This window comes from Chlorocebus sabaeus, chromosome 3 (assembly GCF_047675955.1).
Source record: "Chlorocebus sabaeus isolate Y175 chromosome 3, mChlSab1.0.hap1, whole genome shotgun sequence".
NCBI lineage: Eukaryota > Metazoa > Chordata > Mammalia > Primates > Cercopithecidae > Chlorocebus > Chlorocebus sabaeus.
Genome location: NC_132906.1, coordinates 59,704,012 through 59,731,221, shown reverse-complemented (window position 1 = coordinate 59,731,221; position 27,210 = coordinate 59,704,012). Strand labels below are relative to the sequence as shown.

Here is a 27,210-nt window from a genome sequence, read left to right as displayed (position 1 = left end):
AAAGAATTTATGAACAGGGATTTCCAATATTTCATTTTACGTAGTTTGGTGTAGGCTTCTGCAACATATTGCTACCACTCCCACCATCCCATATCTTTACTAAGACTTTATCCAAGTGGCATTTGGACACATCAAGGAAACTATAGCTGGTTTAGTGTGGAAGTGAGAGAACAGGACAGAGGTAAGTCAGAAGTGAAATACTGAAGGGAAATCAGATCAAAATGTGGTGATGTGGTTTGCCTCTGTGTCCACACCCAAATCTCACCTCGAATTGTAGTACCCATGGGCCCCTGAGTCAAGGGCGGGACCAGGTGGAGGTGATTGGATTATGGGGGCAGTTTACCCCATGCTGTTCTAGTGATAGTGAGTGAGTTCTCAGGAGGTTTGATGGTTTTATAAGTGTCTGGTATCTTCCCCTGCTTGCCTTCACTCCATCCTGCCACCCTGTGAAGAAGGCCCCTGCTTCACCTTTGCCTTCCTCCATGGTCATAAGTTTCCTGAGGCCTCCCCAGCAAGGTGGAACTGTGAGTCAATTAAATCTCTTTCCTTTATGAATTACCCAGTGCCAGGTATTTCTTCATAGCAGTGTTGGAACAGACTAATACACATGGCCATGCCCTTTCTCACCAGTTCTATTCAAGAGAGTATTAGAAGTTCTGACCAGGGCAATCAGGTAAGAGAAACAAATAAAACATATTCGAATAGAAAGAGAGGAAGTCAAATTGTTTTTGTTTGCAGATGACATGATCCTATATCTAGAAAACCCCGTCATCTCAGCCCAACATCTTCTTAGGCTGATAAGCAACTTCAACAAAGTATCAGGATACAAAATCAATGTGCAAAAATCACTAGCATTCCTATACACCAACAACAGGCAAGCAGAGAGCCAATCATGAATGAACTCCCATTCACAATTGCTATAAAGAGAATAAAATACCTAGGAATACAGCTAACATGGGAAGTGAAGGACCTCTTCAAGGAGAACTACAAACCACTGCTCAAAGAAATCAGACAGGACACAAAAAAATGGAAAAACATTTCATGTTCATGAATAGGAAGGCTCAATACTGTGAAAATGGCCATAGTGCCCAAAGTAATTTAGAGAGTCAATGTTATTCCCATTAAACTATCATTACACGAGAATGAGATAGGAGACCGGGTTAGGATGAAGAAGGATGGATTTCGTTTTGAACACATTGAGTTTCTCGTGTCTTTGAGACAGTGGGCAGTGGGCTACCCAAAGGCAACTCAGAGAAGAGATCTGGAGCAGATATAAATGAAGAAGTGGAGCGCACACAAATGGCCACTGAAACCCTGGATCTGGATGCTGCTGTCAAAAGGCAGAGCACAGAACAGGAGGAGAAGAGAAGAGGGACTTGGAGCCTTTAGGAGCATCAACATTTAATGGCTTGGTAGAAAATGATGAGGAAGCTGAGGAGACTAAGGAAGAAGGGCTGAGAAATCGAAAAAGAAAGAAAATCCAGAAGAGTGTGTTGGGAGAATGTGCTGGTTCTCAAAACACAATAAGAGAGATTTGATAAGGGCATAAAGAGTCAGTGGTGCCCTTTGAAGGGTGACGTGGTCATGCAGACTGATATGAGCAATGTCATCAGTGACTTAGGGAAAGCTGTTTCCATGAACTAATGGTGATAGGAACCAGCAAATGGAGATGAAAAGCAGCATCAACTCTTCTGAGAACGTTGGCTAAGATGGAAAGAGAGGAAAGGTGTCAGCTGAGTAGGTTTGTAATATTAGGCTATCAAATTTTTAGGAGCTATATTTTTTAAGATGGAAGAGGTTTGAACATGGAAAATGGGGAAACCAGTGAAGCAGGACTTTGATCAGAGAGGTAGGAGGTGAGACAGAGGAATGTAACAAGGAACAACAGTTATAAAGCTAAAATTCTGATTCAGTATTGATTAAAATGAAAATAAAACATGCTCTGATAAGAAGACTTCAAAGGATAATCTGCTTGGCATATCTTGATAATTCAAAACACTGTATTGGTTATTTCCATTCTTAGCAAGAGAAGAAAAAAGACAGAAAACATCAATATCCCAGTGGTTGAAATCACAATGACCAAGAAGCAAACTTGGAAATCAGCTAGAAGGGCCAAAGGTTTTATTTAAGTTAAAAACTTTACATGCCATGTCTTGCTGTCATGAATTACAGCTACTCTCTTGAACATTTACAAAAATAGGACAAGAGGCTTTCAAAGATATTCAAGTCTTAACTCCAAAATTTTGTTTGATCACCCAGGTCTGAACTCTCTCATTGCATAACTAATGTATACCATACATAAAATGACACTTCTCAGAAAATTTCATTTTTTCTTTAGCTATAAAATATGATAATTTTAAAAAACTCTCTTTTCTCATTTCAGCTCTACTTAACCTCACCAGCCTTGTGTTAATTATAAACATATAATTACACGTAAGTATAGGTATAGATGTAGATATAGGAATAGATATATTAATTATAAAGATAGACTAACATAGTTATAGGCATAGATATACATTTAAACAAAGGTATGATATTATGAGCTCTTCTGTTGATAAAAAAAAGTTTAAGGCCTTTTGGGTATGGTTTACATTGTGCTTGTAATAGATTTTAATCAAAACACAATATAACACAAGTTTTTAATCTGAACTTGATTTCTTCCATAGTATAAATTAAGAAAGGAACAAATGAGAGACGGGATAACCCATGGTGTTAAGGGCTACAGAGAGGTCAAGGGAGGAAATTCCAGGAAAAGGACTCATTCCTGGATGACAGAGGAGTTTGATGGTCTTTTCAATTGTGCTGCACAGAAAAAGATATATGGGAGAAAATGAAATTTCAGGGAAAGATTAGGTGGTGAAAAAAAGCTTGCAGAACTAAGAACAGAAAAAGTGAGGGTGTCAGTCTTAAGTGAAAATTCTTCTGGAGAAGATGGGAGGGGAGAGAAAAGGGGGAGAGATGAACACCAGTGTATTAGTGAAAGATAAAGGGAAATGTTTGACATTGAGCTATTAGCTAGTGTTATCAATCATAGCCCCCCATTTTTATCTGTTTTTGACCTATTTTCATTTTCTTTGGGCTCCTCTGGGAACAAAGATATCTTTGTGAAGCCTTTACTCCCTTTCATCATTTAATAATCGCTTCTATTTTTCAGCATTTACTAAAAAGGCTGTTTCTCAGCCCTGGGAATGCACTGGCATTAAAGGTGAGAAACAGAAGCTGTACTTTCCGCTCTTCCAAAGAAAAGCACTTCAGAAATCAAAGGCATTGCTATATTGTTATTATTCTCTCCTTCCCCTGAAGGCTTGGCATGACGTATTTTTGATGCTCAAAGAGAAGTCTTTTCGTTTAGCCATTATGTTAATAATCTGTGACTCTAAAAAAGGAATGGATATACAAATTGATCAACCTAGCCTAATAATCTCCTCTTTCCCTTAGTTCCAGAGCTATGGATCTGAGCCAAGAATCAGAAATAGGAACATTGTAACTCATTTCATCTCCCATGTAAATCACATCCAGCAATGCATAATTGTGAGGGAGGGCAGAGAGCCAAGCCCCATCAGCTCTGTGAAAACAGATCCACAACCTCAACAGGCATTGATAGCATGAGATGTTAATTCATGAATAATCCTTCCACGTTTTTACACTGTTATATAACCAGTTGCTTTTTATAATGATATTGGAATAATGAATAATTGGAATGATGAGTTGAGGACAAAATATGAAGTTATTTTAAAAATAAGTAATAAATAGATCTAAGAAAAGTACCAGTTATTCTCTATCAAGACAAAAATGGATGAATCTTAACAATACTCAGAAAAAATAATAACTAGGAGAACTCCTAGTTAACATTTTCCCCACTTAGATAGCTCCTTACATCAAAAGTATTACCCATAGGGAAGTATCTAATAACAGCCTGAGGGGAAAGAATGTTTTAAACTCCAAATGTAATTCATACATGGAAGTTCATGTAATTGGAAGTCATCTGTAGATGAGCAGGTTCTAAAATAAAACATTGTAACAGTAGGTGAATGTGACTCCAAGTTGTGACTGCTCAACATGTTATAAAAATATAATTTGACTTAGTTATAGATAGGTAGACAGATAGACAAACAGATAGACAGAGATAGGATAGATAGATAGATAGGTAGATAGATAGATAGATAGATAGATAGATAGATAGATAGATAGATACATACATACATACATACATACATAGATACATAGATACATAGATACATAGATAGATGTAATGATAGGTATAAAAAAAGTAACTCGAGCTCTTTCTATTGACCAACTAGAGTTTATTTACATCCTTATAGATCTCACTCAAATTATTTCAAAATACGTGTATTTCTAAATATATTCATTACTTGGAAATGAAAGAGACATTAGAAGTCTGCACGGTAGATGAAAATTTTATAAAAATAAACCAATCTAATATTAAATGAGCACATAGTTTAATAAAATTTTCTTTTCCAATAGTCAGAATTAGAAAAACTGATCCCATTGAAACATGAAAATATTCTAGAAGTTTAGACATAAAAACATCTTTGGATACCTGAAAAGTAAACTAAATAGAAGACCTGTTTTTGTTTCTGAGTTAGTGATGATATTGATTATAGAGCACGCTTCTTTAAAGACCAGAGTGTAGGTTCCATGTTTTGTTCACTGATATATCCCAAGATCCTAGAATAATATCTGGCACACAACAGTGTTTATTAAATATTTATTACATTGAATTGGTGCTGGCATTCCTAGCATGAAAATTGTAGAATAAGGTGTCCTCCACCTGATCTATCATTTAGTTATAACTATTACTCTCAACAACAACAACAACAAAATTAGAAAATACTCATTTGTCACTTAACACTTATGAACAACTTGCCACACATAACCTCATCCAGTTCTCCAGGTTCTGCACAGCCTGGAGACAGCTGGGCACCAGGAGCCCACATCGGAACCCTGTCTGATGCCTGACTCTGTTCTCTCCTGCTGTCACTGTTAAGGATTAAGTTGTGTCCCCTCTGCCCCCAAAATTCACATGTGAAGTCCTAATCCACAATTCCTCAGAATATGACCTTGCTTAGAAATAGGGTCATTGCAGATGTAATTAGTTCAGTTAGGATGAGGTCATACTATGACCTACTATGACCTACTATGAGGTCATAGTAGGATAGACATGATTAGCTGCTTCATAACAAAGGGAAATTTGGATGCAGACGTGCACACAGGGAGAAGGTCATGTGAAGATGAAGGCAGCAATCAGAACAATGCTTGTACCAACTGGGCAATGTCAATGACTATCAGGAAACCGCCAGAAGTTAGGGGAGCCCTCACAGTCCTCAGAAGGAACCAACCCTGATGAACCCTTGATTATGGACTTCTGGCCTCTAAAACTGTGAGGCAATAAATTCCTGTTGTTTAAGCCACCCAGTAGTACTTTGTGGCAGTTTGCAGCACCCAGTTTGTGGCACTCATTTCTTTTGGCTGTAAGTAACCCTAGCAATCTAATGCAGCCACCTTCTTACTCCTAGCAGTTTGTCAGATGTCCTACCAGGGTACTTGTAGCCCTGACCTTACTCCCACTGGACACCCTCCAGTACAGAGCTGAGAGTTCACGAGATTGCCTCCAATTTATCCCAAAGCATCCACAATTATATGTTGTAGATGTCTGACATGTTCTTCCATCTAATGGCACAGCAATTACGCCCGACACCGTTCCCTTACCGTCTCCTGGCTCCTGTGCTTGAAGAGGCATTGTAACCTGGAGGGGGCGGTGGAAACCAGGACTGCCTGTTAAGAAATGACACAGTAATAAACACGATGCTTGAAAGGCTGATCCCACCCACATGTCTGAAAATAATTTGACAGTTAAAAAGACAATGAGATTATACCAAGCCTTGGAAGTAAAATGAACACTATTTCATAAATGAAGTAGGAAGTAACTGTCCTATATTCTAGGCTATCTGTTCCTCCAAGTAAACTTCTTTTCTTATTTCCTTTGGCACTAAGTAATGTGGACATTTCTTTTAAAAATAAATCTAAAGCAAGCCTGGAAAATAATGACAATTGCTAAATCTAGATAGTAAATTCACGTATGTTTATCATGTTATTCTCCCTATTTTTTGCATGTCTGAACTATTCACAACAGAAATAACAATCTTATACTCTACTCAAAATATATATAGTTTTATTTTTATTTTTATTTTTGAGATGGAGTTTCGCTCCTGTCGCCCAGGCTGGAGTGCAGTGGCGCGATCTCAGCTCACCACAACCTCTGCCTCCCGGGTTCAAGCAGTTCTCCTGCCTCAGCCTCCCAAGTAGCTGGGATTACAGGTGCCCACCACCACGTCCGGCTAATTTTGTGTTTTTTAATAGAGATGGGGTTTCTCCATGTTGGTCAGACTGGTCTCAAACTCCTGACCTCAGGTCATCCACCCACCTGGGCCTCCCAAAGTTCTGGGATTACAGGCGTGAGCCACCACGCCCAGCCTCAAAATATAATTTTTTAAAAACTGTGGGCCAGGTGCAGGGGCTCACGCCTGTAATCCCAGCACTTTGGGAGGCCAAGGCAGGTGGATCACCAGGTCAGGAGTTCAAGACCAGCCTGGCAAAAATGGTGAAACCCCATCTCTTCTAAAAATACAAAAATTAGCTGGGCGTGGTGGCATGTGTCTATACTCCCAGCTACTCGGGAGGTTGAGGCAGAGAATTGCTTAAACCCGGGAGGCAGCGGTTGCAGTGAGCCGAGATCGCGCCATTGCACACTCCATTTCAAGAAAGAAAGAAAAGAAAGGAAGGAAGGAAGGAAGGAAGGAAGGAAGGAAGGAAGGAAGGAAGGAAGGAAGGAAGGAAGGAAGGAAAGAAGGGAGGGAGGGAGGGAGGAAAGAAACTGATAGAAAACTCTGACAAGTAAGAATATTGAAAGCGTAAGTGAATATCATAGCAGCACTAGCTTCAGTTCTAACCTCAATTAGAAAGATGTCCTCACATCACTAGGTCATAATTTTAGTTGGTAGCAATAGCTAAGCAGAAAGACCAAGATACGAATGAAAACTGAAGATATTCAGATGAGAACGGTATGCACTACAGAAGAAAAGGCAGACAGGAAAGCTGGCTTTAAATTGTTTAAGTAGGTCTCTTCTCTGAGCCACTGCAGAGCTGAACTAAGACAAGTTACGAGTCACTCAAGGCAGATCCCAGCTCAAGGTAAGGAATAGATGCTACCCAGGACAGCAAGTCAAAGATGTGTCCCAAAATAATAAGAGTCTTATTGCTGGCTTCAGTGACCCTGAATTATGCCCAAAATGTCAGAGGAAAGATTCTTGCACTAGGTAGGAGATTGAACTGACTATCCTAAAATTTCTCTTTCAAACTTAGGAATCTGTTTTTACTAGGCAAAGGGTCAAGGGGCATGAAATTTAGGTTCAAGGGAAAGATGAATCACATTTCTGAGACTTTGCAGCCTCAACCAGAATTTTGTTGAAGGAAAAAAATAGAATCAGTCATTTTTCTCCAGCAGCACCACGGCAATGTCAGCCGGTCCATCAACAAACATTGAGTACCTACCCCGTACAGAGCATGGACCCAGGTACAGACAGGGAAATTGAGAAAATTTTAAAATATTGATGTTTGTAAATGCTTATTTTCCATTTGCATCACAATTCATAGCCCTGGGGTTTTTTCAACATGCAAACTTCTCTTCCACCATCATGTTCTGTCTCATGAAGAATATTTGGTCACCACTGGTCCAACTACTCCTCCGTGCCTGCTAATTACATAGGACTCAGCACCAGCAGAATGTGGGAGACCATGCAGAGGAGGTCGGTGGAGGAGGCAAGAATCAAACAAATACAGATGGATGTCTCCAGAAAGGGTCTTTGACTCTGCATTTGGAAGCAAGACCAGCCCAATCCACAGAGTGGAGGTGGCATCTCCACATACAGGCCTGTTTCAGGAGCATGGCAGCATGGGGCACATTCATCGTTATTTCAGGTTAAGATATTCCCAACAGCAACACTCCATGAAACATGCTACCTCAAGCAGTTCGCCATTTAACATGCGAGCTCTATCATCTAAAACATTTCCTAGAAATTGAAGGCCCTAAAGGAACTGAAAACAAGACTCTATATTTGAGAAAGAGATTGTTGGGGGAAAGAGCTGAAGTTTGGGAAGAGCAGAATGTAGATGCTGGATCCCCGCCAAAGAGAGGAGGAAGCTTTCTAATGCTGCCTGGGAGTTTGGTGGATGACTTGCTTCAGAAATTAATAAAGAACAGTCTTTCATAGTATATCAGCAAGAGGCAGACACAGTGAGTTCATTGTACCTCTTCTTCTTTACAGGAGTAGTAGCAGAAGTGGATGCTACTGTGTTGGAGGTGTTTGCATTCAATGAACCGCCAGGTTGCCTGTTTAATGACAAGAACAACAATTAATCACACTCTCAAACTTTTTCATTTCAGCCTACCTTTGAAACATCTTAAACTCTACTCATATTCCTGCCTGCTCTCTGTTCATCATAAAGTGTTTCACTTGAGGATGGAAAAACAGCCAAAAATCTTCTCCCTTAGTTGACATATTTTAGAAGTTGTCAGGTTCTCATAGAACTAGCTAAAACTAAAGGAATAAAGAAGTGATTCATAAAATGACATTAACTGTCTGAAATTCACACCAATCAATTCTGACATGCTACAGATTCACATTTCTTTTATTCCTGTGATTGTATTGTGACTGATTATGTTGCAGTTTTTTGCATTAGAAAAATTTTTAAATCATACCATCTGAAGTCTCTATCTAGCATTTATTCATATATGCAGATCCTCAAAAATGGAAGTGACCCAGGCCCGTTTCAAGCTCTGAGAGGTGTGATCCAGTGTATAAATCACCTTATACATAAATAGGAATTTAAAAATAAAATAAGTTTACAAATATGTCTGATTTGGGCTGCTTGTAACCACCAGTAGTGCATTCCAGGGAAAATGCATTTCATTTAAATAGATTTTTAGCTCACCCCATGATTTCCCAATTCAATTTTCTCTGAAGGAGGAGGCGTAGATGTGAAGGGTGGGTAGGGAAGGAAGTGAGGTGTGGAGGAAGGGTTAATTATTGTGGGAGTAGAGAGAAGAAAAGTCCTGTGGGGGAAAAAATAAGGAATCTAGATTTTAACAAAGAAGAAGAAAGAAAGGATCACCTAAGCTTTGGTGTTTGATTAGAGTAATGACTGGAAATCTTTTTTTCTGCAAAAGTCCAGATAGTCATATTTGGACCTTTGCAGACCATTTTGGTATTGTCTTCTACTAATCAACTCTGCCAGAGCAATAGGGGCATGGCTGTATTTCAATAAAATTGGCCTGAGGTGGTTTTCCCTGGTTTTTCTTGAACACGTAAAAAGAAATATACTACAATTAGAAAGAATACATACAACTTCGTTACTTCCGGTGATCTAAACATGGACATGCTCCTGGTAAGAGAGAAAGAAAGCAAAGTGTGAACAATGAAGAATGAACATTTGCATCTATTTGGAATTATTCTTGAATTTAGAGTTATTAAAAGTTAGACATTGGTGAGAGAAAGAAATAGAAAGCATCATATTTTAATAAATTTCATAAGATGATTTCATGATTTTGTCTCTTGTACTAGAGTCCAAAGAATTTTTTTTCTTCTGAAAATTTAGTGTCGTTTAAGTCCAGTATTTTTATTTGTTGGATTCAGTAATTTTCCTTAACAATAATAATGTAAAATTTGCATTTGCACCTATTTCATAATTTTGCCACCAGGACAACTTAAACAGAAACATAAATGTGGTAAGAATGGTGATTTGGAGCTACTAGTGCTCTTTTTAAGCTAAACAACAAGATTTTATTCTAGCCATGCACAGGAGTAATGATTTTTACTCCTGAATTTCTGCAATAAAAATAATAGACAGTAAGAATTTACAGAAAGATATCAAGTAGGACTGAAGAATTGCAAGTACATAGGTAACACTTAGAAAAATATTATACTTGAGCCTTTCCCATAGCTAGTAGATACTGGTACCTATTGGTTAGTTGTTTATCCAAGGTATTGGCCTTGTACGTTTTAGCAGCATCATTTCTGTCTGAGATCCTTTATAAAGAAACAAGACAAAAGTCTGAATAAACATTTAAATTGTCAAACTCCTTTCAGACCATTTTCTTGCTAGAATAGCTTAACAATATAACCTTTCTCTCGTAAAGAGAACTATTTTTCAAGTGTTACATTTTAGAAAATTTTTAAATAAAAAGAAACTACTTATGACAAAATCTATTTATGAAGTTGTTTTAATAGAGTTTGAAATTTTATATTATTTTATTTTATTTTTTGAGACAGAGTCCTGCTCTGTCACCCAGGCTGGAGTGCAGTAGTGTGATCTCAGCTCACTGCAACCTCCGCCAGCAGGGTTCAAACTATTCTACTGCCTCAGCCTCCTGAGTAACTGGAACTACAGGCACTCACCCCCACGCCGAGTTAATTTTTGTAGTTTTAGTAGAGATGATGTTTCACCATGTTGGCCACACTAGTCCTGAACTCTTGACCTCAGGTAACCCACCCGCCTCCACATCCTAAAGTGCTGAGATTACAGGTGTGAGCCACTGCGCCCAACCTGAAATATTAAAAGTGTTATGCCTTTTGCCTGTGTGTCTTTCTGACTCATCAAGCATTTAACTCATTAACTATTTTCATTTTCATTATTGTCTAATGATATATCTTGTCAATGACAGTACTTCCTAAGTCAGTGAAAGGCGTCAATGAAATACTTTTTTTTTTAAATGGTTTGTGGCATAAACAATATTATGTGTTTGCCAAACACATTTTCTTTTCTTTCTGAGCAATCAGGGAGACCACATTTCCCAACCTTCATTGCAATTCAATTGGGAGCATATGATTGAGCTCTAGACTAAAGAGTGTGGGCAGACATGTTATCTGCCACTTCCAGACCCATTGTAAAACCTCCTGGTGATCTTCCATGTTCTTTCTTCCCCCTTCTACTATGGCTTTGGTATGCGTGGCAGAATAAAGATGGCAGCATTAAAATATGGAAAGAACTTAGGTCCCTGAGTCACTTCATGGACTCCAGCAAATCACATTGGACTCTGATGTGTCAAGCAGTACCTTATAGTATGTTAAACCATCTAGATTTGGAAGACAGGAAGCAGACTTGTTAAAAGTTACTCTACCTTGACAAATTAGTTTACTTTGACTAATACATGTAATAAGTCCAAATGATCATTAGAGATTTTAATCATTCTAATCTCATAAATCTAGAAAAGCTGTGTTCATCTGCTTCTTGAGTTAGAAAGGACAAATAAGGAAGGTTATCATTCTCTACCAATGGTGGGATCTCATAACTTCAGCCCCGTTCCTTCTTTCCTTGTCTCATACCTACTACTGTTTGCTGGTCATTTGATATGCTTTCTCGACTCTCCAGAACATCCCTGCCATGTAGGCATAATGATTTTCATTTTATAGATAAAGAAATGGAGTCTCAGAGTCATTGTGTGGCTTTCTCTTGGCAACACAAATAGAAAGTAGTCTATCTCCCAAGTCATTCACTGGGATCCAATGTCATATATTTGATTCTGTAGTATGATTGTTCCCCAAACGCATATATTAGGTTAACACATCTTCCTTTAGTCTTTATTCTTCATCTCTCACAATCTCTTTCATGCTACCTAGGGGATAAGTCTATCAATGGTAATGGAGAGAACTCTAAACCACCATTTCAATATGTATGTTGATTTCATATTGCTGGGGGATATTAATTTTGTAATTATCCTGGAAATTAAATTTCTGTCAACTAGTGATATAAATTAGGTTATTTTAATAAAAATCGGTTTTGGAGACTTGAAATACCCGACAATGTAATTAGCAACATGATCAGAAAAGCTGAAGGAAAAGTTATACTTTCACAATGGAGCACTAGGGGGCCTCCTAACCTAGGTTTTCCAAATTAGTTATAACCCACTATCTCTGCATGCTACATACATATTTGTTTATGTTTCTTTTCCACACCTCGTCTTTTACACACATAAGTATATTTTAAAGGGAACTTTTCAAATGCAAACCCAGTACTTTTCTCATATTCATTAAAACAATTCATCTGCATCATTATTAAAATGCCAATGCACACATACTAGATATATTTGATCATCCTCCTCCTAAAATTATTTCATGTCTTACATTTTGGAATGGTCTATATTACAGAAGTTTGGCTCCTGCTAATAGGACTTGCCTTTCTTTACTGACGCCTGTGTTCTCTTCCTCAAATCTATTTCCACATCGAGTGCCTTGGGAATGAGCTGCCAGAATACTTTTTCCAAACATACCACTAAAGTGTATAAATAAATTATGTAATCTCTGGGCCTGCTTTCGAGGGTATAAAATGAAGGGCTTGGGATATATTGGTGGTTCTGAATCTCAGCTGCACATAGAATTACTTTATAAGCTTGAAAAAAAATGCTTGAATTCCACCTCAGGCTAATTAAATCAGAATTTGAGGAGTGAGGGGTAGTAGGATAGAAGGCACCAACAAAGTTTAAGAGCTCCGTCAGTGGTTCTGATTTATAACTAAGGCTAAGAATGACCTAACTACATTGCCTGCGAGGTCTAGTCTATTTCCGGCATTCGTAGGCTGCGCCTCAGCTGACCTGACATAAACGTTCAGACACATAGCCTACAAAAGCTTATGTCTTCCACCTTACTTGAGGCTCAATTATCTCACTTTAAAATTCATTCCTAGAAATAAGGTTTCCTTCTTCAATTAGCCATCTGCAAGACCAGGATGAATGGACAGAGGTATTTTATCTACCTCTTCTCTATGCACCGTTGTGGAGATGAGATCTTGTACATATACTACAAATTCATTTTTGACAAGGATGATAATTTTTAAAAGAGAAAGACCAACTCTTTAAGATATCAGTGTTGATTGTCCTCTATTAGGGTGACTGACTTGAAAGCCTAGGAAAAGTGCAGAAGGTATATACATTTGCTACATTAATCAACACTGGCACAGTCTGAGTTTAGAATCTATTGGATGCTGAAAGTTACCATCTATTTTCTTAAAACCAAGTAGGTGCCATTTTTGCCTACAATTGCAGCACATCTTTAGCTGCAAGGAATAAACTCAGCTAGCACTGGCTTTGGGTATTCATGGTGCCTATTTAATAGGAGTCCAAAAGACTCCTATTGAAGATGCTAACTTTGTCCTTTACTTCTGCTTACTAAGCATCTCTACCAAATCTAAACTAAAAATGTGATTTGTGGCACTTATACTTCAACCTGAATAGAAGTTGCCCTATTTTCCCTGTAGAGATGAGTGCTTTCCCTCCATGTAAGAAGGAACTAACAGCAGGCACACACGTTGGACTCATTCTATCAGCCCTATGGAGACTCCAGTGTCGAAAGACTATTTTCACTTTCTAAAGAGAAGTAAAGAGCTAATGTCTCTGTCCTGGAGTGTATTGAAACTATTGTATTATTAAAATTTACAGTCTCTCCATAAAGCAGTTGCACGGACTGATGTTTTTCCACCATCAGTGTGGAAGAATCAAATGTTGGAACAAGGATTACACATATTCACAAAAAAAAACCCCTATATTCTTCATTTTAAATTGAACTAACAGATTCCATGCAGTACCCACCCTAGCTGTACTCAAATCAGTGTCACTAAGAATTGTTCACATCAACCTACTATTAGCAAGATTTTAGAAATGCATCTAGTCAAGATTTAGTGAGATTTGAAGAAAGTAATTCAATTCTTAGAGCCCTCCATCTCTGGGAATAAAATACCAGCGATTCAAACCTTATTTTGGTAAATGTTTAAATTCTTCATAACTTTATAAGAAAAGGAATTTCATATGTTATGCATTCTACTTACATGGTTCAAAAGAACCTTACCTGTCCAAAGTGTCATCAGAACTATACCGACTAATTGTAGCTTTTGACACATCTCTCTCATTTACTTTCCTGTAGCAAAAATAATTACCAAAAAAATCAAATAAATTATAAAAAAGTTTATAAAACCTATCATACATATGGCAATATTTTGACCTATTTGAGTAGGAAATATACATGTTACCAAGGAAAGATAGATTTAGAGTACCCAAATCTTCCAACTTGGATGGAATAAATTATGGAAAATCCAATATCCTATGCTAATAAAAGATTCTTCTCTGGCTTCAATTATTTCTAACAACAATGTAACATATTCAAATTAGGGATAAGGATTCGTAAATCATACAACACAACAAACAACACAACACGCAAAATGGTTAATAACTAATGTGTACTCTTGTCAATGTTGTTTATTTCTACATAATAGGAACTCAATCTTTTATACTCAACTATATTTTGTTTGCAGAATTTTAGCAGTGCCATAAACCAGCACCATGGACTAAATCCGTAAATACTTTGTTTAATATTCAGCACCGTGGACAGGGTTGAAAGAAGGGAACTTACAGGGAGAAGGAGGGGAAAGACAGCAAACAAAGGAAAGGAAGGAAACAGGAAAAGCTGGGAAAATGAAAAGGAGAAAGTGGGAAATGAGAGAAGGGAAGGATAGGAGGAAAAGAGGAAGAGAGAAGAGTGATAGGAAGAAGGAGAAGAGAGACAAGGGCAAAGAGAGGAGAGCAAGACATATGAGCAATAATGGGGGGAGGGATTTAGAAAATAACAGAAAAGAGGATAGAAGGCTCAATAGAAGGAATCGTGATCATGGAAGCAAAAGAAAGATCTTGCTCAAACACGAAAAAGTCTGTTTAATGCCTTCTATAACCCTATGATATAAAGCAAGCAAGCTTTTTGGAGAATTCTCTATTATTTATTGTGTTTGTTTTTCCAAGTATCATTTAAAACCATCCTATCCAAAGTATTGCATTAGAATAAGTACTAAGCCTAGGTGCTAAAGATTTAATTTTAAACTTGATGTGGCATATTTTCACTAAGCAACTATTTGGATGTATTCAATATAAAAAGTACTACAAATAGTGCAAAAAGTATATTTGCTGTATTAGTAGTGGAGAAAGTAACATTTGCTGTATTAATCAACACTGTTGTACTAATAAATATAAGGAAATCTAGAATAAAATAACTATAGCTGCCATCTACAGAGTAAGACGGACAAATCAGGTATGCACCTCCAAAGACAGAAAGTAGTGAGTGCCATAAAAGAGGTTTAGGTAAGGTGTAAGGAAGTTCTAAGTTGAGAAAGCTGATTTCTAGGTATGCAAACCAGAGAAGGCTTTATGGAATGAAGTGCAGTTTGAGCTGGGCCTTGGAGGGGAAATAGATGTGGAATAGATGTGAACATTTTCGAATAGAGGTAGAGGGAACAGTATCAGTTGAGGCAAGAAAAAAAGTGAAGAAAAATGCCAAATACAACTCCCCCAAAGTTTAATACAACCCCAAAGTGAAATCATGGCGTGGTTCACCATCGTGTGTAATGTTTAAATGCAAGCAGGTGCTGGAGGGCCATCTGACCCCTTCCAGAAAACAGCCCCTCCCAAGACACGATCACTATGTCTCTAGGTGGCCATTGTCTTCCTACTACTTATCACAATAAGACATGTTTCCACATGTTATTTTCATTCTCTCTCCTCCCTCACTTTCAACTAGGATGCAAGTTCTGTGAAAGCAGTGACTTTCCAATTGTGGATAATATGAAGGTATTATCTAAGGTGATGACAGTATATTATTTATTTTCCTTTATTTTCAGACCCCACTCATGTCAGCTCTCTGCACACATTGTCATCTCTGCGGGAAGTGCTTCTTTCCTTGCTCCATGCCCAACAGCCAGCCTTGCCCATTTGGGAAATTTTTCCTCATAATCCTTCAAGCATCATCACCAACACCAAAGACCACTTCCATAGTGAGGTCTCTGATTATTTAGGCAGAGTTAGTCTCCCCTCCTTTCTATTCCCATAGTGCACTCACACACCTCTACTATAGCACTTTCCATGACAAACTTTAGTATTTTCATTTGTGGATATTTTTTCATGAATACAAGAGCTCCTTAAGGTCAAAGATTATGTTCTATGCATCTTTGTATTCCTGGCACCTGGCATAATGCTGGCACATAGCGGGTGCTCCAAAGTGGCTGTTGAGTGGGCATCAAGGTAAAGACAGCCTCTACAGAGCAGAAAAATGACAAGTGACACCCTCTGAGCAAGTATCAGGAGAAAAACAATCTGCCCTACTCTTTTAGGGAGATTGATTCTGTGATGTTAGTTATAGGTCAAGGGGGAAATGTCTAGGGCTTACAGATTTTTGTTCCTTAAAAGATTGATATGCTACTTTAGCCACAATGCTGGCCACCACGAGGAAGGGTTCAGGAAACCAATACAATTTAAAATATGAAATAAGCATGAAAAGGATTATGCTCCTGTTAACCTAAAACACATTGTATGTACATTAAGAATATGAAGCGTATTTCACACTTAAAAAACACAAGGGTCTGTGTTCTTTAATCATTCCAAAGGTGAATAACATACAGGCAGCAATTTCCACGGGTGGCTGGACTCAAATGATGAGCCTCTCCTTTGTTGGTGAGATCAGAGCCAGCTGAGAACCAGGCTCTGATCTTCAAAACCATAAAGACTAAGGACAGGGCCTCGGTGGAGTCTGCCAGATCACAGAACAGTAAATCAGATGAACGAAAGCTGGCATCAGGAAAATGAAACGGCAACTCTGTGTAGAGGGTTATATGCTCAGCACCCTTAAAACAGGTCAAAATTATTAAAAAGTTTAAAAGGGTTGAGAGAAATTCATAAACAAAAGTTTCCAACATAGACATGTCCCAGGTGTCTGCTTAACTTTTTAAGATCCACGCCATAGAAGATATCCACACTCCCTTTCTAATTACATTTTAATGACAAACAGACACAAGCTACTAGACCAGATAAAACTTGTGTCTGATAAATAATTAGGTTCTTCTGATGGGTGTGGTTGTTTGTATGCATGTGAGTACAGCTGTGTTTTAGTAACAATATTCTCTATTTTTTATCAGTCCGAGATTATTTACATCATTGTGATTACTGTTTTGTCTTAATATTTCTGCTAATGTGCTTTGATCAGTCTATTTGCCACTGAGGATCAGTTCATGTTTTCCCACTAGCCCAGGAGTTTCCAAAAAGAAAGGTACTGTACCATAAAGCAAGTGAACTCTGGAGTTGTTATTTCTGTGTTTTAGGATTCCTTTCCCTAAGGTTCAGAGATATCTAATCTGGTCATGTTGCTGTTGTTGTTTGTTTGTTTGTTTGTTTGTTCATTTGTTTGAGAAACAGGGTCTTCTTCCATCATCCAGGCTGGAGTACAATGGAGCATCACTGCCCACTGCAGCCTCAGTGTCCCAAGCTCAGGCAATCCTCCCACCTCAGCCTCTGGAGTAGCTGGGATGACAGGTGTGTACCATCACAGCTAGCTAATTAATTTTTTGTTTTTTAAGACACGTTGCCCAGGCTGGTCTCGAACTCCTAGGCTCAAGGAATCCTCCCACTTTGGCCTCCCAAAGTTTTGGGATTACAGGCAAGAACCATGGCACCCTGCCTGATCTGATCGTGTTTCTATGAGAGCCCTTTCTCTGCCTGTCAGGAGGACTACCTCCATGGGATGCACAGAGGGTTGGTTATGTTCTGCCTCCAAGTCATGGTTCTGGAGAGGCAGAGTTTTCTTGTGGAAACCTCTGATGATATCACAGATTCTCCTTCACATGCCCAGAACATCGGGGAAAGCCCGAGGCATGCTGCAAATATTCAGCTGTCTTGAACAAGTCTTCTCTGAAAACTACCATCTTTGTGTTTCTGCTCATGATGTAACATGTCTGAACACCCACCTGTCCAATGCATCATGGGAATTATGTCGGTTGAGCACCACCCTACCATAATTTTCATCTCTGCAAAGAAAGAACAAAAGTATGTCACACAGAAAGTTACCACAATATTGGCTAAGCACCAAATGAGAGAGACATGAGGGCGAGCTCATAATTTTTGGCAAGGTTAATTCATTTTACTTCAGTTGTGAGAACGCAAAATTATGTATCTATTTTAACCAGTCACCACTTGAAAGAGCATGAGAAAAGAAACAAGTTTGTCAGTACAAATGATCATTTATCCCATGAGGTTTGCACATGATTCAACAATGAATGAGTGTTGTGATGTGTTTTGTTTTATCAGACTGTGGGAATATGAGCCCATTTGCTTTATATGTATTAGAAGAGTCCTTTTTGGCTTGAAATCCAATACAAAAGCTTTCCACAAATTGTGTTTAAATTTAAGCAAGCCCATTATGTCTGGATATGTTGGTGGACTTGACAGTTCTCCTTCATAAAATGTGGGAAACTCAGTACCAAAATTTGTGGTTAAGGAGATTTATAATTCACAGGAGACCTAGCCCACTTTTGATCCATGAGAATACAGTTTGCTCTAGTTAATCATTAAAATAATCCCATGAATTAGGCAGTGAAGACACTGTCACATCCAGTTCACAGATGAGAAAATTGACTGGGGATTTTGTGGCTTTCCTAAGACCACAAGGTTAGCAAGTAACAGACATGCGTCTAGGACCCAGATCTTTTCATTCCAAACCATTGCTATTCCTACTGGTCAACCCTGCAATCAACCTTCATATGTAAAATCTCAAAGTAATATAATTCTTGTTTTGTACAGTGGAACTGAAAGTGCAGGCCCTTTCAGGAAATGTCACAACATGTAGTGAAGCCTTTGGATTTGAGCCAAGGCAGAAAGTACTTGAACCTATTTCATGTCAACCCAACCAAACCTGAAATACCACATTTTTCCTGGTTGTGCTCCAGTAATATCACTCAATCCTCTGGTACTTTTTTTTTTTTTTTTTTTTTTTTTTTTTGAGGGAGTCTTGTTCTGTCTTCCAGGCTGGAATGTAGTGGTGCAATATCTTTGCTCACTGCAACCTCTGCCTCCCGGGTTCAAGCAATTCTCCTGTCTCAGCCTCCCAAGTAGCTGGGATTACAGGTGCCCGCCATCACGCCCAGCTAATTTTTGTATTTTTAAAGTGGAAATGGGGTTTCTTCATGTTGGCCAGGCTGGTCTCGAACTCCTGACTTGCCCACCTCGGCCTCCCAAAGTGCTGGGATTACAGGCCTGAGCCGCCACGCCCGGCCTCTGGTACCATTTTTAATGAAGCTATAAAAGAACTGTAGTAGACAATTAAATAGAAAGATGAACAGTAAAAGTGAAACAATGCCAGCAAATATATACTCTCAAAGACCCCAAGAGAACTTTCCTATCTTCCTCCGTAACTCTTACTGAAATTTTTCAAAGAGCAGCAGATACCAGGCATATTTTTATCTGAGGCAGAATTATAACACACAGCCCAGAACTGGGCCAGGGAAAAACAGGGAAGCATCAAAGCCAATTTTCCCTTCATTCAGCAGCTCCTATGCCATCCAAGTTGGCTTCCCTGGGTTTTCTTGGGGAGGCATGCCTGGCATAAAAGCAACATTCCTCCCAACTGTGATTTGTCTTATACATTCTATCTTCACTCGTCTGTGTAAATATTGGCAATCCAAAATGTATGGTCTACATTTGACATGACACTATCACTACAGAAAATTGGAAATGCTCTGATAGAAGCAATAAATGCTGTTTCATGGAAGGAAATAATTGTTGTCCAATAGTGCTAACTCCAAAAGTTAGTGTGAGTCTCTAAATCTCTAAACTCCTGTATATTTCCTTGAAATAATAATATTCAATAACAGAAATTAATAGATATTTTAAATTTAACATTTACACGAATGACCCTTAAATAGCCATATCTGCAGAGTTTGTAGATAGTTTAGAGTAAGTATCCTATAATGCAGGATTTCCCAACTTCAGGACTATTGACACTTTGGGTTTGATAATTTTTTGTGTGGGAGCTGTCCTGTGATTTATAGGATATTTACCAGCATCCCTGTTCTCTGCACATTAAATACCAGAAGCACTCCCCAATTTTAACAACAAAAATGTCTTCCAACCTTGCCAAATGTCTCCTGGAGGTAAAATTGTCCCTGGTTGAGAAACAATTGTGTAATGGAAAAACAATGGACCATGTTAAAATCTCATCTCTACCACTAAATAGCTATGTGCCATTAGACAAGTTACTTAGCTTCTCTGAGCTCAGATTCCTCTTCCGTAAAATGAGGAGACATAACACCTACCTTGTGTTTTATTGTAAAATTACTGGTGCTTTATACATAAAGTATCTAACACCAAGCTTAATAACAAAGAAATTATAAAATGTCTACATAATTTATAACATACACACAACACGATATATATCCAGGCTGGACAAATACCTATTGCAAATCTATATTGGCAATGAGGCTATATGCCTATGGCCATAGTTTTCAAATCTTTAAACCTCTCAGTTAGTAGAAGTAATGCTCAAAACAAACAAAATTTTGTTGGTGGTAAGTACTTACAAAGTAATACCATATATTCCACCTTCCCAGTACCTAGAAGTAGATGGCACTAAAATAAGTCGGTAATTTTTTAAATTTCTCTTGTACGTATCAAAATTTTATATATTAAATTTGGAATTATACTATTTTTGTTTATTTCAACTGACATGATCAACATAGCAGGAATTGTCTGATCATGGATAAACTGTTACCTTTTTGGAAACTGGAAAGTCATGTTTTCTTTTCAATTTACCAAGTAAGCACAAATATCTATCCTAGGTAATAACCAGGCTCTCTCTCAGTAATGACTCACATTCTCTTATGTATGTGGATTTTTAAAATGACAGAGATATTCTTGAAACTCTGGTGCGTAACCTATTTATGCTTACTAAGTCTTACCAAAAATTAGACCATGCAACAAAGTGTTTCAGGAGAAAAGTATTCACTTTTCAGATGAGCATTAGCTTCCCAAACAGAGAATGCCTCTCTCTGCCCCTCCATCCACCCACCACGATCCACATCAGCTTACTTTTCTTCTTCAGGGCGTTTCTTTATCCAACTGTTATCCTGTAAGAAAGTTCTTCTTTTGTTCACCTCGTGAAAATCCTGCTGCTTCCGTGTGGTTCCCAGAGTGGTGCTCTTCATCTCTATCAACAGAAACATGAAAGACTGGAAGATGTAATAGTGTGGAGTTGAGCGTGGGCTTGTTAACCTGAAAATCCTGAGAGGCACAACTGATTGGCCAGCATCAATCTTCTAGGCTGGCAAGTCCAGTACTGATTCAAAGTAGGATGCACCAGCAAGAAAGAACAGATCCCACACCCTATCACCAAAGATAACACACAAAGCTGCTCAGGTGCCAACTGAAACTGCCAGTGCCACTTATGAGGCCCCATCCAGTTCCTGGGAAAGGAGAACTCCCAGCCTGGGATAAACTGAGCCAGGATTTAGTGGGCTGGCCATTTTACCCCACAAGAAATATACCTTGGAAGCCCACAAAAGACTGTTTTTATAATACCTAGTAATAGTCAATAAGTCCTGGTCATTTGATTCTAAGTAACTTAATTCTTTTATCCTGTAAGAGCCAAACACAAAGAAGGTCATATTTTTTTTAAAAAGATATTTTTATTGATTTTTTTAAAAAATGAATTCCAATTGCACGACTAAAAGCTGTGGCATGCATACTTTTTCTTAAGCCTAACTTTGCAATGCTAATTAAATTAGACTGTTGTTTCTCAGCATTCAATGTCTGTATTAAAGAACTGAGATCTGTGAGTTGTTTTTCTAAAATTTTAAAGTTTTCTGAGTAAGAGAAACATCATGTACATTACCATTTCCTGTGGGAGACATTTTTCTCAAGGTAACATTGGACATGCTGCCTTCTAGTAAGGACCTAAAAGAAAAATGGGAAATAGAGAAAGCACAACAATGACTTTAAGAACCTGTAAGTGACTGTTTCATGACTGAGATTCACTTTTCAATAACAGTGACAGTCACATGGTCTGTCATAACAAATGCATGACATAAAATGCCCCTGAGAGTTCATCTCTTCCAACATATTTGTTTTACAGATGGAGAAAATGAGGCCCAGGGCGTTTTGTGATTCCAGCGTTATATCATAAGCAATTGGTAGAATCAGGCCATCAATTAATTCATGTGTTCAATCAATAATTACGCATGGAGTGCTTACACTGTCCCTGGCACTGAGCCTGGTGCTGGGGGCAGAAAAATGAGTTAGACAAGTGTCTGGTCATGGTCAAGAGGGAGAGAGAGAGATTGTGCTGAACCCACAGCACACTGTGAATGCCCAAAGAAGGGCTCCTCAGCTCCTTCCTGAAAAAAGCCAAAGCAAACTCAGGAAATTGCTGTGTAATTAGAAGGAAAGCAACCAGGCACATGGAAATCACAGGCTTTGAGAAGCATTGGTGATTTTAGGCAACCGCCACATGGAAAACTCAAAGTTTCTGAATTACTCTTCTGGTGTTAAGGGGTTAAGGTAACCCACAGCACCAGTCTGCCCAGGACTGATCCAGTTCCCCAGAACTGAATTATGACTTTGTGGGTCCTAGGCACTTTTGCTTTCAGGGTCCCTTCTTACTCACACAGACATACACACACACACACATTTAAAATTATATCTTATGACTATGTTAGTATGAATATGATCCTGGCTGGCTTCCTTATTATTATTGTTATATCAATATTTTTCTTCTGTTATTGAAAGAAATAAAAATTAGAATGCTTTTGTGGATCATAAATGTATTGTGGGCCTTTGTGCGCCTGAGTTAACCCTGCGTTTTCCTGAAAGTGGAAACCAGAAAAGTCCTGGGCAAACCTGGATGGCTGCTCACCCTGGGTGGGGTTATTATGTCCTTTCCAGTGTCCATCTCACCCAGACTGTGCATGGAACATAGGAGGGGCATTCAAGCTCAAGTTGGAAGCAAGTTTTAGGTCCATATTTATCACACTCAATGTCTGGAAAATGAACCACTTAATCTCCCTGCAAAATGAGGCTATTGAAACCTGCCATCTACTTCCTAAGTTGCTGTGATAATCAAATGAATAATGTACACAAAAAAACCACTTTGTTAAACGATCAATGCTATTGGACTTAAGGAAATATTATTGGACAACTGTCTATAGGTATAACTTGGGGTTCTAAGAGCCCCCACTTCCTATCCTCTAATGCGAAAGTATTTCCTGCAACAACTTGCCATAGGACCTGAAGCAGGAAAGACACACTTCTCTGGGTCAAGGCATTATTTTCCTTGGGGTCGCTTCTTAGAATGTCAGTAGCACTGCAGAAGATCAGAGGTGGAGGCTGTAAGTGTCCAGACCAGCTCCCCCTCACCAGTCTGAAGCTTGGCAGCTACAGCTTCATGACTGCACCTTCCCTGAGGATTTGCCCTTCACTTCGCCTGGCTGGTTGCACAGCCTCCCCACTCACTACAACCTGGAGCCAGTGGCTGACTGACCGGGATAAAAAAGGTCAGTCCCTTGCCTCAAGATAGAATCAATTTTATCCAGTGACTTGCACTTCAGAGCTGGGATCTGGCTGTAGATCAGCCAGCAGAGTACACATCCTTGCTCACTTCCTTCCCTGGCCTTTCCCTGCCTCTCTCCCTTCTCCTGAAAGCACACCCTCAATAACTCACAAGCACCCAAATGCCTCTCAGAAATGGCTTCTGGGAAACCTAATCTAAGACGTGGATTAAGAACCAATGTATTCATCATGACCATTACCTTCACAGGGACCAGCAGCTGTTCACTGCATGAATAGCTGATTCTGAAGGTCTTAGTGGAGTTAGAAAGAACTGCATCTAAGTGATGCTGTTTACTGACTGTGTCACCTTAGGTATGTTATTAGCTCAGGTCTCTTATTTGTATAATGAGATGAAATAGGAACATTATGAGGTTCAAATATTACTAGATAACATATGTAAAGTGTCTAATTATTGCCCAGCACACAGTAGGTGCTTGATAATTTTTAACTCCATACTCCATCACCTTGGCAAGCAGAGAGCAAAGACATAGGAGAGGTATGGTTGGATGTGGGATGGGATGGGACAGACTTGAACTTGGGCAGCTGGGCACACCAGGAGTGTCAGGGATCCCCTGGCTGGCTATGTTTGGAGGCTGCATAGATAAACTCTGGTAAAATGAAGGTAAAGAAGCCCCTAAAGGCAAACTTAAAGCTCAACTAGTGACTATTTTGCCTCTCTCTGGGAGTGTGTCTCAGGACTTTTGGCTAACCTTTTTCCTGTTTCTAAATGGGTTCTGATGTATTTTTTTTCCTCTTAGCCGATAAAGACCTGGAGAGTTCTCAGTTGATTGCACTAGAATTCTCAGGTGGTCAAAATGCTGATTGCATAATTAGTGATACATCTGCAGAGACAGTAATGCAATTGTGAGACAAAAGACAGGGTAAATGGAGGAAGCGTGTTTTACAATTACCTGTTTATTTTTCTGTCCCCCTCCCAAGAGACTGTGTTTCTAGTGGGCAAGGCCTAAATGTTTTCCTTCTATTCCCAGCATCTGGGAGAGAGTAGGTCTTCCCCGGGAGCTTGTTACTGGCCAAGTCATGTTCCTCCAAAATTTATATGTTGAAGTTTCCATCGCTAGTATCTCAGAAGGTGACTATATTTGGAGATAGGGCATTTAAAGGGGTGATTAAGTTACATCCATGCCCCTGAGCAAACTATCACGAGAACAGAAAAACCAAACACCGCCTGTTCTCACTCATAGGTGGGAATTGAACAATGAGAACACTTGGACACAGGAAGGGGAACATCGCACACCCAGGCCTGTTGTGGGGCGAGGAGAGTGGGGAGGGATAGCATTAGGAGATATACCTAATGTAAATGACGAGTTAATGGGTGCAGCACACCAACATGGCACATGTATACATATGTAATAAACCTGCACGTTGTGCACATGTACCCTAGAACTTAAAGTGTAATAAAAAATAAATAAATAAATAAAAAAGAGGTGATTAAGTTAAAACAATGCCCTTAAGGTGGGCATTAATTCAACCTGACTGGTGACCTTGTAAGAAGAGAAAATTTAGAAACACAAAGAGACACCAGAGGAAAGGCCACTTTGAGGACACAGTAAGAAGGTGGCCATCTGCAGGCCAAGGAGAGAGGCCTCAGGAGAAATCCAAAACTGCCAATACCTTGATCTTGGATGTGCAGGCCCCACAACTGTGAGACAATGATTTTCTGTTATTTAAGTCACCTATCTGTGGTATTTTGTTATAACAGCCTGAGCAAACTATGGAATCCTTATGAAAAAAGTAATTTGAAGAGCTATAAGATAGCCAAGTCATTCAAAGAGCTTTGGTCCACACTGCACCTGATCTGTGCCCTCCATGTCTTCAAATGGTTTATTGCACAGGATAATTGCTATTAGAATAAAGATCCACTGGTCAAGTCCCTGCCCTGAACAGGGTACCTCCCAGGCATTGTCTCTCATTTTTCACATAAACTCTGTGGGGTGGCTCTTGGTACCTCCAACTCCCAGGTGAGACTACTGGAGCTCAGAGAGAGGATGAAACATGTCCAAGGTGTTAAGGGGCTGTGTCGGACTTCTAAACCAAGCCATGCTCTCCTCAGCAAACAGCACTAATGCCCATCAGTAGTCACTGCAAGACTAGGCTGTTGCCCTGGTGTTAGAGCGAGAGCGGGAACGTGGATGCAGGGGCTTGCCTGGTGCTGGGCATCTCACTCCTTGGAAGTCCCATGACCTCCGTCAAGTGCTTGGTACCAGGGCAGCCTCTCAATGAACTGCTGCAGCAAACAAACCTTCACAGGACAGGCTTCTCTGTGTATTCCCCAATATTCCTTTGGTTAAAAACATGTCCACACAAAAACTTGTACATGAATGATCATGGTAGCACATAACAGCCAAAAAGTAGAACTGACCCGAATGTCCATCAGTGGATGAATGGATACACAGTATGGCATCTCTGTGCAACAGAATATTACTCAGCATAAAAGGGAACAAAACACTGATTCATCCCACAACGTGAATGAAACTTGAAACATTAAGCTAAATGAAAGAAGCCAGGCACAGAAGAGGACACACTGTACGGTTCCATTGATATGAAATGTACAGAACAGTCACATCCATAGAAAAGAAAGTGGATTAGTGTTTTCCAGGGGTTAAGGGGAGAGGTGAATGAAGAGTGACTGCTAAAGGGAATGGGTTTCTTTTTGGGGTAAAATTAAAATACTCTGGAATTAGATAGTGGTGATGGTTGCACAATCTTGCAAATAGATATATAACATAATAAATATAAAATAATATATAATATATTATATATTTATTAAATAATATAATAATATATATTAGATATATAATATATATCTAATAAATAATATATATGTTATTATAATATGATAAATATAAAATAATATGTCATATTATATATTTTATATTTATGATATAAATAATATCTCTCTATATATATATATATATTTTTTTAGACAGAGTCTCACTCTTCACCCAGGCTGGAGTGCTGTGGCACGATCTCACCTCACTGCAACCTCTGCCTCCTGGGTTCAAGCAATTCTCGTGCCTCAGCCTCCTGTTAGCTTGGACTACATGTGTGTGCCACCACGTCTGGCTGATTTTTGTATTTTTAGTAGACATGGAGTTTTGCCATGTTGGCCAGGCTGTTCTCAAAGTCCTGGCCTCAAGCAATCCACCTGCCTTAGCCTCCCAAAGAGCCGGGATTACAGGTGTGAGCCACCGCACCCAGATGTGAATATATTTTTTAAAAAGCACTGAATTTTACACTTTAAAACGGTGAATTTTATGGTATGTAAATTATATCTCAACTACAAAAACAAAAACTGGCAGCAGGCCAGGCCGTCTTTGAGCTAGAGAGGCGGAAAAGACACTCTTATATGTCCCGTGTGGTTTTGCCAGAATAAAATGCAATCAGATTATATTTCACAAGATTATCCCAGTCCCATGAGGATTTGTGCACCTCCATACACTGCTAACAATTGAGCCCTCCCTGGTATGCATCTGTATCAACTCCTAAATGTTAAACTGGTGCCATGAGTGACCCATGGATCATTCATCATTGTGGCCTGAAAATATGCTCTCTGACCCTGAACTATGCAAGAAGCTGTCAAATTTATACAATAGAGACAAGCCGGCCTAGGCTTCTGTGGAACTCACAAACAGAAACCACATAAATAATATAAACACACATATTCAGGAACATCCTAGTTTAAAACTTTCTGTCTTCTGATTGGATCTTAGTTT

The 27,210-nt window shown here is 39.0% G+C and overlaps 1 protein-coding gene across 1 annotated transcript in view; it reads right to left on the bottom strand.

Moving 5' to 3' along the window:
• The window catches only part of SCEL (sciellin), a 110,769-nt gene that overhangs the window by 69,096 nt on the left and 14,463 nt on the right, over nt 1-27,210 (bottom strand). The window contains exons 2-9 of the mRNA XM_007960628.3: nt 21,765-21,826; nt 20,963-21,080; nt 17,848-17,907; nt 13,917-13,985; nt 10,038-10,106; nt 9,424-9,462; nt 8,330-8,410; nt 5,731-5,796 (exon numbers count right to left, since the gene is read on the bottom strand). Of these exons, the coding sequence (XP_007958819.2) occupies nt 5,731-5,796; nt 8,330-8,410; nt 9,424-9,462; nt 10,038-10,106; nt 13,917-13,985; nt 17,848-17,907; nt 20,963-21,080; nt 21,765-21,807 (545 nt within the window). The 5' untranslated portion in view covers nt 21,808-21,826. The remainder of the gene's footprint in view (nt 1-5,730; nt 5,797-8,329; nt 8,411-9,423; nt 9,463-10,037; nt 10,107-13,916; nt 13,986-17,847; nt 17,908-20,962; nt 21,081-21,764; nt 21,827-27,210) is intronic.